The 13316-nt window shown below is 44.1% G+C and overlaps 1 protein-coding gene across 1 annotated transcript; it reads left to right on the top strand.

Moving 5' to 3' along the window:
- Positions 1–422: 422 nt before the first annotated feature.
- Positions 423–12401, top strand: KCNK16 (potassium two pore domain channel subfamily K member 16). The gene is made up of 5 exons (XM_090031519.1): positions 423–635; positions 5206–5320; positions 5948–6114; positions 9967–10132; positions 12009–12401. Exons 1-5 carry the CDS (start codon positions 423–425, stop codon positions 12230–12232), a joined length of 885 nt encoding a protein of 294 aa, XP_089887645.1. The 3' UTR covers positions 12233–12401.
- Positions 12402–13316: the final 915 nt, after the last annotated feature.

Raw genomic sequence — 13316 nt, 5'->3', positions numbered from 1 at the left:
TTGTGTGACCTGAGATAAATCACTTATCACATTTGTGCCTCTGTTGCCCTGCCTAGAAAATGATGGCGATGATGCTTCCCTCACAGTAGTTTTGTGAGGCTTCATCCATTCATTGAAGCACATTAAGATATTTGGATAAAAAGCAATTTATAAAACTAAGATATGAGTAATATTCATATTAAATAATAAGTGCTTTCCAGTGATTTTACTCGTGGCTGAAAAAAAGATGAAGGGGAATGAAAACTGTGTGCATTAGTTGCATTTCATACAGGCCTGATACCCTAAAGCTGTTTGAGCACAGTCTGCACAGCGATAGCTGGAAACGTGACCGTGTGATTCCTTCGTGTCTCGGGCAGTCTGCCTCTCCGAACATTAATCTAGTGAGTACTCAGCAAGGACAGCTGAGACCTCGTGGCAACAGCATGCCCCACCTCATGGTGTGCAACAGACAGATCAGCTGGACTCTGACACTGGTGCTGGGGTATCTCTTTTACCTCCTTCTGGGTGCTATGATGTTCCAGCTGCTGGAGAAACAGGCAGAGGCCCAGTCTCGGGATCAATTCCAGCTAGAGAAGCTCAAGTTTCTGGAGAACTACACATGCTTGGATAAGCAAGCCCTGGAGCAGTTTGTGCAGGTAAGAGGTACAATCTGCCCTGATACCGGCAATCCCCAATCCCACAAGGTCATGGACTGGTTTGGGCTGAAGAGAGTTGTATATTTTTACTATGAGTTTGTGCATTGATTTAATCCTGTGCCACTAAAAAAAAATTGGGTGTACTAGCAAAAGGCAGATGTTCTGCAAATCCCTCTGTGCAGCTCTACCATTTTGCTTTGAACCTCACCTGGACTCCCCAAACTTGCAGCTCTTTGAATGCACCTCGGGGCTGCCTTATAATAGGTTCTAACCCCCCCGCCCCCCGCCCTGTCCCCTCCTCAGCCCTTAGATACTGTGCTGAGAAAAACTTTTAAAATGTATAATGCTCTGCCATGTACCTCATCCCAGATCTCTGCACTTCTTCTCCACCTCATCCTCTGCCTTCAAACTCCATTCCACAGCACCCACTGATATTCCATCTCTATGCCTTTCAGTGGAAGATGCAGAAAATTGTTGTGCTGTAGGTGCTGTAGTCCTGGACAGGAGGAAACCTGAACTAGACGGAGACCTATAAAATGTTTCATTTATGATCTCAAGTAGGATTTGAAACCAGATCTATAGGGATGAATGGTCAGTTTTCCTATAGCATAGCCAGGGAGATGTTTGGTTTCTTTTTCTATGCTCAGAGTAATCAGTGCAACTTGGACCTGCTCCTGGTGCAATAGAGACTAGACAGAATTGTATGTTTAAATAACACTTTTTATATGTCCCTTAAAATAGTGTAACGGCCAGTAACAAACCTCTCTACTGCCACTGACAGATGATCTTTTTAACTAATACAGGGCAGGACCATAACAAATCCCTAAATTAATAAACCCCTCTTTTTCCTGCTTGAGACGTATCCAGTTTCAGGGTTGGTGTCCCTCTTTCTGTTACCTGTTTCAATCAGGCCCCCAGCCTTCTGCAAAAAGAATACCAGGTTTGCATTGTAATCTTGCCCCACTGTGGTAGAGATCCTTAAGCAACATTTCCCCAATCTATATCTAGTAGCTGGATTTGAGCAAGCAGTGAAATGCAGATCACAGAAAACAAATAATTCTGCCTGTCCGTAAGGACCATGCTGTGATATAAATATAATGGCAAGTATCTTACACTGTTTGGCACAATACTAATGATAGCAGAGAAAGCCAAGAACATCCTGATTCCCAGTTCTAAGCTTCACCCAGATATTTTCATATGGCTAAACAGTTGTTTGGTTCAGTCTTGAATAGCTTAGGAAGTTCACTGAGGCCCAGGTTTGCAGTGGTGTCATTGAGAGAAAAACTTTGTTCGTTTTTTGTAGCAAGTATGAAGAATGTGCTTTAACTGCTAGCTGTTCTGCAGAAAACCAGAAGAGGGCACTACACTGTCAGCTACAAGGGCTTAAGTGCCTTATGCAGAATTGTGCCTAGGGCAGGCCGTTAAGTTTAGGGCTCATCATCACCCCCAGACCCTTTTAAATACCTCTCCAGTACCTATGAATAAGTGGGAATGGAGTTCCACTCAAATGAAGTCCCTGGTTCTCAGGTACTACATAGATGCCATCTCCAGTTTTTATCATTTAGCTATACAGTCAAAAGAAGCCTGTCTTATAAATCCGAAGTGGGCCTCTACTCTGAAAAGTGACAATGTACACAGTATTGTCAGACTCTGTCCTCATAGTGTGTCATTGTCACCAGACTCACTTTGCTCAGGTGACAAGTAAAAAGATGGATATTCTGCCTGCTAGCCCCACAACCCCATACCCTAGGATCATGGAATAAACCTAAGGTTCATTCCTGCACATATCTTACTGCTATTGAGCTGATTCTGCATGTAACAGAGCAACGTTTCCATCAGCTGCACTGATTCCACTGTGCTAAAAGAAAACCTGAGTGATGAATGGGCAATGAACAGAGCCATCGATCCGCAGAGCCTTCCCTTCCTTAGTCCTGGGCTCCCCAACACCACAGTTCTGCTGATGCACCTAAGAACTGATTTGCAATCATTCCCGTTTCCCCATTCTCTCTCCTGCACAGCCCTGATAGGAACTGCACTGATGAAAACCTGAAGAAAGATAGACTGCTTTGCCAAGAGACCCAAACTTTTGGAAAGTCCGGATCCAAACACTGGCCCCATCCCTGATAAAAGCTTATTTTGTCAGAAAATTAAGCAAATTTGACTCTGGAGACAGATACGAAACAGATAACTTGAGTCAGAAGAAGACATTTTTATGGTTCTCTCTCTAACCATACCCACAATTTCAGCCATAAATCAACTGAAATACCTTCTTGCCCAGAGGGTTAACCGCTTGGCTATGGTCCAGGAGACTGCACCACATGTCAGGGGAAGAAAGGAACACAAAAGTGGCATAAAGATCAACTGTACTGTCACCAGATTTTGGTATAGGTCTGGAAGGCTTATACTTTTAAAATAAAGTAGAGCATCTAAAGGTAGCCACAGATTGATGCAGCATGGTGGTTATGCCAGCTGGGTCCCTTTCCCTCCAGCCACACTCTACACCAACTTCAGGAAGAGATAGAGGTTAAAGCCGTTATGCTGGCTTTCCCCCCAAAAAATCCCTCTTGCATTGGTATGATCTCTCCACATCTGAATATATCTGCTGCATGGCCAGTTTCTTCTGGTGTGCTGTGCCCAAAGCAGCCACGCCACACAGAGACAGGTTATGCAAATGGTGGCCCAGAAAGAGTGCTACACAGCCAGAGGATTCAAAATGTATTTTAAAAAATGCCTTGTGTTTTCCTTCTGGTCTTTGTGATGTGACAGTTACACCTCTGAGCATTTACACTTTGAACTGAAAAGAATCCAAGATCGCTCCTTTCCAGTCTGTAAGTTATAGCTGAGATGGTTTCCAACACTCTTAAAGGGAAAGGGCTGTGCTTAGAGGTATACCTAAGCACTTTGGTGGTGCATAGGCCAGCATCAGTGGCTGAGTTTCTGGAAATGGCTACAGGGCCAGGTCAGCAGCTCATCAGTGGCTATTTTTACTCCCCCCCACTTCCCCCGCAGAACTGATGTCCAGGGCTGGTACCCTAGTTTTCTCCTCCCTTAGCTATGCAACTGGCTTAGGGGTTGCAAGATTTTCTTGTCCCTTAGGAGATTTCAAGATTTCATTCTCTCATAACTCCCAAATAGAAAATAAGGCAGTGACTTTGGATAATTTGATGTGTCCAACTCACTGGAAAATCAGAAGTTTTTAATGATTAGTACAAACATGTTGGTGACAGCAAGGAGAAAAATATGAATGACACTGCTGTAGTAGAAAGGACTATGGTAAGATGCACAGCAACTTTATTCTGATGAGTATCAGACTCTTTGCAGATTCCCAAACACTGCTGAAATTGTTACTGAAAGAAAAATTTAATGTATTATACCGGGAACCAACCAAAAGTTCTGTTAGTATTCAGGGCATGTCCACTAATATTGTAGAAACTCTGCAGTCCAGACTGCCCAGTACCGAGGCACTGCAGAGGTAATACTTCCAGCGGCCATCAAGGATCTGAGCTGTGAAGGAGAATGGCACAAACGGGGGGGATCTCATGCTTCTTGGGCCAGCTGAGGCTGCAATCCTTGTTGAGGCAGCACACTTCAGCACCTCCATGTCTTGTATCACTCAACAGCAACCCTTTTTCTAATAACAAAAGAATAGGGTGATGGGTGCACAAATAAGTTGCATTCAGCTGTTAAGGGGAGGATGAGGGCCATGATGGTGTGGGACCTCACAAGTGACGGATGACAAATGTCGAGTCACAGAACCATAACAGATGAGTGAAAGATATCTACTACCTTGTGACGAGAACATTACTGCAGTTAGGAAATGTTCTACTCACTTGAGGCCATTTATTTGTCCAACAAGTAAAATACTCATTGCAATGGTACCTGCAAAGTTGTACCCGCTTTATACACTGTCTTTGTTGCCTGCAACACCCAGTAGGTGAAAACCATTTGGAGCAGCAGTAGATGTCTCTTCATTTAACTCCAGCTGAGAGGTACTGTGTCAGACAAGGAGGAAGGTGCTTGAGATGATTGGTAAAGACATGGAGTGAAGACATCACAAGCAAAAAACAGGCCTTGCCTTAGTGCTCAAACAGAGGGTTTACAGATGATCCAGTCATGTCCTTCACACTCTTACATGGGAAGCTTTAAGTCTGAGATGAGATGGTGAGCTGGAAGGAAGGAGAAGAGCTCCTGCCTTTATTGTAATGACATAATTCACTTTGTTTTTTGTCTGAGCATTTTTTATGTCCTTGGTATTCCCTTCCCTTCATCCTCCAACTAGTAAATGAAAGAGTCCTGCTTAGATGGTACAGTTCTACAAAATGAGTGCACAGGTCTTTGGCTAGCCTTACTCCACAGGTCTTTGTTGTGCTACAAGAGGAATCTTACCGGCCCTCCAGGCCCAAGTCTGTGCTCTCTGGTGACCCCACTGCTCACTGTACTTCTGTGCCAGTGACACTGTACTTCTGTCTATTCATCATCATTTAGTTGTCCATTCTTTAACCTGGCAACCTTCCTACCCTGAGTTTGTGAGGGTGGCTCATCTGTGTTCTCTTGGCCTCTTCTGCTTCAGGTTATCATGGAAGCATGGGAGAAAGGGGTCAACCCAGAAGGAAACTCTACCAACCCTAGCAACTGGGACTTCAGCAACTCTTTCTTTTTTGCTGGAACTGTTGTCACCACTATAGGTGAGGTGTCCTCTCTTCTATTAAACACATCCTCTGTAAGCAAGGGCTTCCTCCAACTGTCCTGTGAAGGACCAAATCATTAATACTTCCTGGACAATACAGTCCTGTCAGAATAGTCTCTACCATTCTATGGTATATTTATATAGCAAATTTTTCAGCCGACCTCCATTTGTGCATATTCCTTTTGCACACCAGTTTACTGTTCTTGCGAAAACTGACCAATGCCTAATCCGGAATATGAAAAAACACGTTTGCATATGTAGACTGAGTGACTTCTCCATTTGCATCAGGCATGTATTGTATCTGCTTATGCAAACAAGTAGTTGAATTTGCCACAACTTAGAGACCCAGACTGAAAAATAAAAACCCTACTGTGGAAGGTATTTCCAAATAATATTTTTTTCAGTGTGTAATAGTGGTTGATCGTGGCTAACGCTTGAGGCCCAACCAGCTAGTATACCATTTTCTCCAGTCTAGAAAAGCGTGTATGAGTCTGCAGACTGCTGGGGCTGCATAGAACAGAGGTAAACTAAAGTCCCAAGCCCTGGAAGTTCCCCAATGGCTAGCAGACTGACTGTAAAGCCTTTGTCATACAATTGTCCTGTTTATTTTCCCTCTTCTCTGCAGGTTACGGTAACTTGGCCCCCAGTACGGTGGCTGGTCAGGTGTTCTGTGTGTTTTATGCCTTGTTTGGGGTGCCACTTAACCTAGCCTTTCTCAATCAGCTGGGAAAAGGGCTCAACGCACACCTTATCACTCTGGAGAGATGGGTGCACAAACCAGGCCGAGCCCAGGTACAGTACCCATTTCTTATCGGTCTTCCACATATTAAAGGATAGCTGGCCTTCTCAGGCACCCGGCACCTTAGGCTGAGCTGTTGCTGAGCTGTTTGTGTGCACATTCTGGGTCATAATAATAATCGTGTGGCCTCTCGGTAATCAGTAAACTGATATGTTGTGTTTATGTATGACTTTAAAGAAACTTGCTCTTTCCTGAAGGACATGATCTTTACCCCTCTTGAGCCCTGATTCAGCAAAACACTTAATCCCTGATCCCCTCTCGAGCCCTGATTCAGCAAAACACTTAATGATTTATTAATTTATAATCATGCACTTAAGCACCACTGACCTCAACACAATATAAGCACACACTTATTAAAGTACGCCACTTCTGACCTGCCTGTGGTATCTTTACAGTGTGCCAAAGCAACTTGCTTTTGAAGTGATCCATTTTAACCCAGCTTCCCTTCACCAAATGCCCTAACCATTCAGCAGCTGATTCCTTTCCCCTCTATTATTGCCTTTTTATAATGAAGACAGATGCAGACTCACTTTGGATGTTGTCTACATTAAATCCCCCATATTTAGTTTTAAAAAAAAGGCAAAGATAAAGATAAAAAGTAGATGAGATCTTTTCAAAGCCACTGCATGCTCCTGTGCAAAAGTTCTGCAAACTGGGCCCTGAAATCAGAGAAAAGAGAGAATAGGTAAGATTCCCAGCAGTCCTAATTATGAATGGTCCCTTGAAAAATGCATATCCATTCAACAGCACTTCCACACAGTCAGTTTACCATACCAGGCTGTCTCCTAAACAAGAAGTAGCACAGCACTGGTGAGAGACTGTGCCCGTCATGCTGCTCTGATGTTAATTAACATACTGGCAGCACTGTGCAGACACGACGCCACTGCTTCCGGTTAAGGAGGCAGCCTATGTGGAACAGTGCAGTGAACTTGAGGGCTCTGCCACTAGGGATGGTAATTTTACCAAGTATGTCCTCCATCTCTATCCCACTCAGCTCTAAGGACTTGCCTACATCAGACAGGCTAGAGCCATACCAACCACCACCACCACATCTGGAGACATAGCATATACTAACAGTATTTCAAGACTAATTTAAACTGGTTCCTCAAACAAAATCCACTATCCTAGCAAAAGGATTTTTGCTGGTATGGCTGCAAGTACAATTTGCCATCACATCTTTGTTAAATATGAATGTGATTTTACTATTATTGTTATTCCTAACTGGCATAACTACGCTTGCAAAACTTGTAGTGTAGACCAAATCTTAGCCTGCTTATCTCCTCACCCACTTTGTAAACACTGTTCTGGAAAATAGGTTAGCTCCTCTCAGACACCATTTTTCAACAAGTATTAGGAAATTAACTGACGACTGATTCTAGCCACTCCGGGCCAGACACTTACTTTCACTTTAAAGGTGTTTTGTGACCAAGTTCTAAAATATAAGCCCTAAATAAATCAATAAAAAACAGCAATGTAGCACTTCTCTTCCAAGCATTCTACCTACACACATTATCTAAGTATTTTAACACCCTCGGGACATGAGGATAATAATAATAATAATAATAATACATAAAACTTACATCAGCAATGGATGTCAAAGTTCATTATAAAGGAGGTCAGAATCATTACATACATTTTACAGATAAGAAATTGAGACACTGAGAGGGAACGTGACTTGCCCAAAGTCATCCAGCAGACCCAATCCAGGAGTAGAGCTCCCTCCTCCCCTCCTTTCCCAGGAGAATGACATAGACTTGGCACAGTCAATGAGCCTTCTATCCCTCCTATTGAAGCTGGGCCACTGAGCTGTCATAAGAACAAGAGTCATGTAAATAGTAGGTGAACAAGCATGAGGGAGAAATAACTGTAACCCAGCGATCTTCTCAAAGGGACGATTCCTGGGTGCTGGCCCCTGCTGCCAGGTTTACTCCTTCTTTTCTGTGGGGGGTTATAACTGAACTGTCTAACATGCATGCAGTCCTGGTTTTCAGGAATCAAACCCAGGAATCCCCTCATAGGCAAGGCAAAGAGTCAGGCTCCCTCTTGCTTATGACCTCTTCAGTCCCATGTTTCTAGAACTGTTGACCGCTCAGTGGCCCACCTTCAACAGGAGGAGTAGAAATGGAAAACGGAGATGGTTCTTAGTGTGAGTAGGATACTTCCTAGGAGGTGGGACATAAGGGTTTCAATCCCCTCAGGCTGGAAAGGGCCTAGAACCCAGGTTTTCTACTTCCTGGGCGAGTACTCTGAACACTAGACTATTTGCAAAAGGGGGTGGGGTGGCATGACTTTAACTAACCAAGCTTTTGAGAGAGCATGACCATGGACACTGCATTTTATAATGAACTAAATGCTGTCCATATGCTTTAGACACTGATCTGTGGTTGCTTTGGATTGCAGTAAGATAAAATCTCCCACTGTGCAGCCCTGGATCAAGTACCTAAGCTCTAATGAGGAGCTGGAGTTCAGACATACTTCTGTGCCTAAATGTTTCTTATTGACACCTTCCTCTTCAACACATAGGCCCTCTGGATTGTCCTCTGTGGATGCGTCTACACATTGCTGTATGGTGACATTGCTATGGTGCTGGGCCCTTTGGAAGTACTAAAGCATGGTGTAGTAACCACCCACACTGCGCTGTACGGGCAGCACATGCTTACATTTTATTGCTATGTCACCGTAGTGGCACACTGTAAACAAGGAATGCGCCACTACAGCAACGTAGCTAGCGATCAAGTGTAGATCTGCGTGATCACCATGTCATCACTGTACACCATACAACAACATAGCGTGTCACTATGTTGTTATAGGGCGATGTGTAAACGTGCCCTGTAGGCACCTAGTTCTTCCCGCTGTAGAGGGAACCTGGCCACCTCACCCTGTTGAAATGGATCATCCTCCTGGGACAAAACATCTATTTTTTATGAACACTGGAGCCTAAATGTGGGTGCTTGAGAACAGTTTGGATCTGGCCCTGACCTGTGCAAAGAGAGGTAGAACTACCATTAGAACTCGGGAGTACCTGACAACCAGTCCCATGGTCAAACCGCTAAACCATTCCTTTCTCAGATTCCCCTTGTGTTGATTATTTTGTGCCTGCGTGTAACAAATGCAGCCATGTATTTTGTAGGGGTAATTTAGATGACTACTTTTGACACAAGGCAAACATTTATATCAAGTGAAACACATATCCACCCAGTACTGCCAGAATGCACTTCTGTTCTCTCCACTTGTATGTTAAAAAAGGCAAACTGATTTCAACTAAACTTCATCCAAAACCAATGTGGGTTGAGATACATTAAGCCAAGTTATACATCTTAAGAAGCAGAGCATATTAAAGGAATGCTAATGCCATGTTATCAGCTCTTGTGCTTCTAACAGCTCCTGGAGTCACTTGATGAGGACAGAACCTCATCTTTCATTAAAAAACAAAAGTGAGTTTCCAGCCATCACAACTGAAGCTTGAACATGAGACCTAGGTGCATCCAAGAGGCCTACGAATCAAAAGGCAAACCAAAAAATGCATCTATCTATCTATCTAAAACATCATGATCTTCTGAGACCCAACTCCTGATTTTTGAATGCTGGAAGTTGACATTACAGCGGACAAATGTTCTGGGAGGCATGCTCTGCCTAGGCATTGTTTCAGACTGTATTTACTGAATGCAACTGATTCATGCCTGCATTTCATGGGAAAAGATGAGCATTTGTTCATTCTTTCTATCTTGTCTATTGGTCCTGTGGTAATTGGGCTTTGTAGCACTATTACATAACCTAAAATCCAGTACCAGTACAAAAACAGACATGACGCGCTACTGAGTTGCCCTTTTCTTTCTCTCCTGCAGGTGGTGCAGACTCTGGCCATAGCTCTCTTTTTGGTCACTGGGACCTTGCTTTTTCTAGTGTTCCCCCCAATGATTTTCAGTTATGTTGAAGGCTGGAGTTATGGAGAAGGCTTCTACTTCACCTTTATCACCCTCAGCACCATTGGATTTGGGGACTATGTAGTAGGTAATGAAGGGGTTGGTTTGGGGGAACTTCATGAGCTTATGTTCTTCCATCACTGTTCACTAGAGTTAACTGTTGAAGTTACTGATATTACACCAGTGGGAAACTGGCCCTTTGTTTCTGTGGACTCTACAGACAGATGGATTAACTAGTGCCAGCTATGCTGATAGATTTAGCACTATAGGGTTTATTCCACTGGGAGCCAGATTAAGACCCACCACACTTACTCCACACTAACCACTGAACATCCATTCAGCAGTAACTGCTGCCAACCTAATTTAGACTTCAGCCAGAGGCCTACAGGTGAAAGACTCTGTAGCCCCTTTGAGGCTCAGGTTAGGGTTGTTTCGATTAGTTTCTTCCCTGTATGAAAGAGACCAAGCTACCAAGATTATAGTTATGGGGTAAACCCTAGTTAAACCCAGAGAGAAGGCTTGTGTAAGAAGGTGTAATGGCAGCGTACCATCTGCAGGAGTCTGGGCCAAGCAATATAGTGGTTGCTAGCAATATGTGAGACCTTTTCGCTGCACCTGGTCTTTTAAAATGAGGTACTGAATACTTGAGTACACTGTTTACATGCGAAAAACAATAGGATCTGTCACCTTGTGAGGGATTTCTCCTCACTTTGTCCCCTGGTTTGTCAAGGAGCCAATCTTCTTTGCTGCAATGCCATATTTGGCTCACTTGGATTCAGTGAAGGAGCATACTGGAGCACTGACTGAACTACTTGTTTGGCTGGTGCAGTGAGCATCTGTTCTCTGGAAATGCCACGTGCATGTAGTGACTGTCACATTCTGATATATAACATGGCATACATTTGCTCAATAATGCATTCCCCAGATTATATCTGAGCCTGTCTATTAAGGACTCCAACGAGCTGCACACTACATATATTGGGAGCAGTGTAAAACACATTTTATTCCCAACGTATTACAGCAGGTATGTCAAACATAAAGCCCACGGGCTGGATCTGGCTTGCAAAGGCCCCCTATCTGCCTGCCCTAGTGCTGCCCCTGGGTCTGATCAGACCCACACAAGGTATGGCACACTCCCGGGGTGTGGGGCCAGTCCATAAGCTTGATCAGGCACATGGACCCTCCCCCCTCTTCACCCTCATTCTCACCCTCACCCCCCAGGGGTGCATACCTGATCTAGCATCCACTCCAGCTGGTCCAGGACCTACACTGCATGCAGTACCTGGAGGTACCGCTTGCAGCACACCCCCCAGACTGGCTGAAGCAGGCACCATATGCAACACAGTCTGGGAGCTGTGGGGCTCATGCTACATGTGGTGAAGTCCAGCTAGTATGACTGCGTGCAGCACAGCTACTGCTCCGGCCAGACTGAGCCACATGCAGCGTTCATTCCGGCCACTCCAAGATCCACAGCACATGCAACATGGGTCCCAGACCGACTGGAGCAGCCGCCAGACCAAGTATGCTAGGGGATGGTAAAGCAGTCTGTGGGTTCAATCCAGCCCGTGGACTGGCCTCATACCAGTCATCCACCCCATGGAGCCAGATGAGTTTGACAACCCTGTATTAGAGAATCCATACACCTATACTAAAACATGGCCCTCTAGCATGGTTACAGCAGTCTTTTTTCCATAAGCAAATCATGTTACACAACCTTGTTTAAAGTTAGATGTGGTTACTGCTTATATGTAAACAAGGCGTTAGAGTTTCGGTACCATCTGCTCCAAGCCTAATTTCACACTGTGAACAGGAAAATAAGCCACAATATAATAAGTTTCCTATGAAGAATGCATGTAGTTCTCATGATCTCAGTAGATCATGCATAATTTGCCTGATGTATGTGTGTTTGGAATCCTGTTTGCCTAGCGTCCAGCCTAACACCTAGAGTTTCATGGCTTTTGCAGGCACAGATCCCAACAAGCGCTACATCTCAATCTACAGGAGCTTGGCAGCCATTTGGATTGTTTTCAGCCTGGCTTGGCTTGCTCTGGTCTTTAATCTGGGAGCTGTCCTGATGGAGAAATTCCTTCAACTAAAGTGGCCCAAATCTGACCAAGGCACAGCAGAGGAAGCTGTAACCAAGCTGGAGGATGAGTCTGCTCAACCTAGAATCCACATACCCAGCTGAGAAAGGCTCATGGAGAGCAGTTTAGAAAAAGCAAAGGCTCTCCTGCTCCCACCTCTCACACCACACAAGCCTTCTGGATAAAAGTTTGTTGGATCTACATCATGGGTTGTGGACCATTTCTGAAATAGAAGATATTTTCAGAAGCAAGAAAACTCTTTCACAGCATAAAGGCAGAAGCCAAAACAAAAACTGTTGAGGAGGTGGAACTGTGATACACATACCCCATCATTTTTCTCACCACCAGCCCTAGGACACATGCTCCTGAAAGAATTATTTGCCATCCATTTGATCTTATCACTTTATTTCCTCAAATGCAGATCTTCAGCTTTCAGAAATCCGTGGTGACTGCCTTCCAGCGGAAGTGCGAATGCATAATATCGAAGGAGTCCATCTAAAAACACTGGGAGAGAAATCACTCTTTGCTCCCAAGTGGCCACAATGAGAGAAACACAAATGGTGACGGACGTATATATAATCACATTCACCAAATGAAACTTCCCACCCCCGTTGTGTGAAATCCTTAGCAGACTTTCTCCTTCATGTACAATTACAACATTTCTATAGCCATTTTCCCAATAATCTTTTCTTTCAAATGTGTTAACATGCCAAATCCATCCCACAGTTGTCTTCATTGGTAGAACTTCATTTGGAATGAACAGGGAGCTGGTAGCAAGTTATGATCTCAGACCATTTCCCAAGCCCCTTGGAAGCAGTTCTGTGAGCCAAATATTGATGCAAGTAGATCTTTTTGTTTCTGACTGTTTCAGGACTGCTTTACCAGTGTGTGGTTCTTGCTTTGGGCCAGTTAATTAAGAAGCTGACTATATGGACTTCATACTATCCATCTGACCCTAGGCAAGGCTGACAGGCTGCAGCTATTCCAAATTCTGCCTTCAGATACATACATGACATCTTTTGGTAGGAATGAGGAATTTGGCATTGTTTTCTAATGCCAGGATTTGCTTTTCTAAGAAGCTAGAAAAGCAAAGCAAAAACTGCATGCAACCAGCTGATACTAGTTTGGTTACAGAACCACAGAAATGTGGTCATAGTGTACTGAAAGTATTAAAACTTTATAAAGGGT

Source organism: Crocodylus siamensis, chromosome 1 (assembly GCF_052110815.1).
Source record: "Crocodylus siamensis isolate JL-2025a chromosome 1, ASM5211081v1, whole genome shotgun sequence".
Classification (NCBI taxonomy): domain Eukaryota; kingdom Metazoa; phylum Chordata; order Crocodylia; family Crocodylidae; genus Crocodylus; species Crocodylus siamensis.
The sequence above is the reverse complement of the archived record's forward strand: the minus strand, read 5'-3'. Positions and strand labels throughout refer to the sequence as shown.

What these genes read in the sequence shown, in the direction of transcription:
- KCNK16 (XM_090031519.1), top strand. Translation starts at nt 423, where the DNA reads ATGCCCCACCTCATGGTGTGCAACAGACAGATCAGCTGGACTCTGACA. An exon ending in AACTGTTGTCACCACTATAG is followed by an intron (nt 5,321 to 5,947) that starts GTGAGGTGTCCT and finishes TCTTCTCTGCAG; the next exon opens with GTTACGGTAACTTGGCCCCC. An exon ending in ATTTGGGGACTATGTAGTAG is followed by an intron (nt 10,133 to 12,008) that starts GTAATGAAGGGG and finishes TGGCTTTTGCAG; the next exon opens with GCACAGATCCCAACAAGCGC.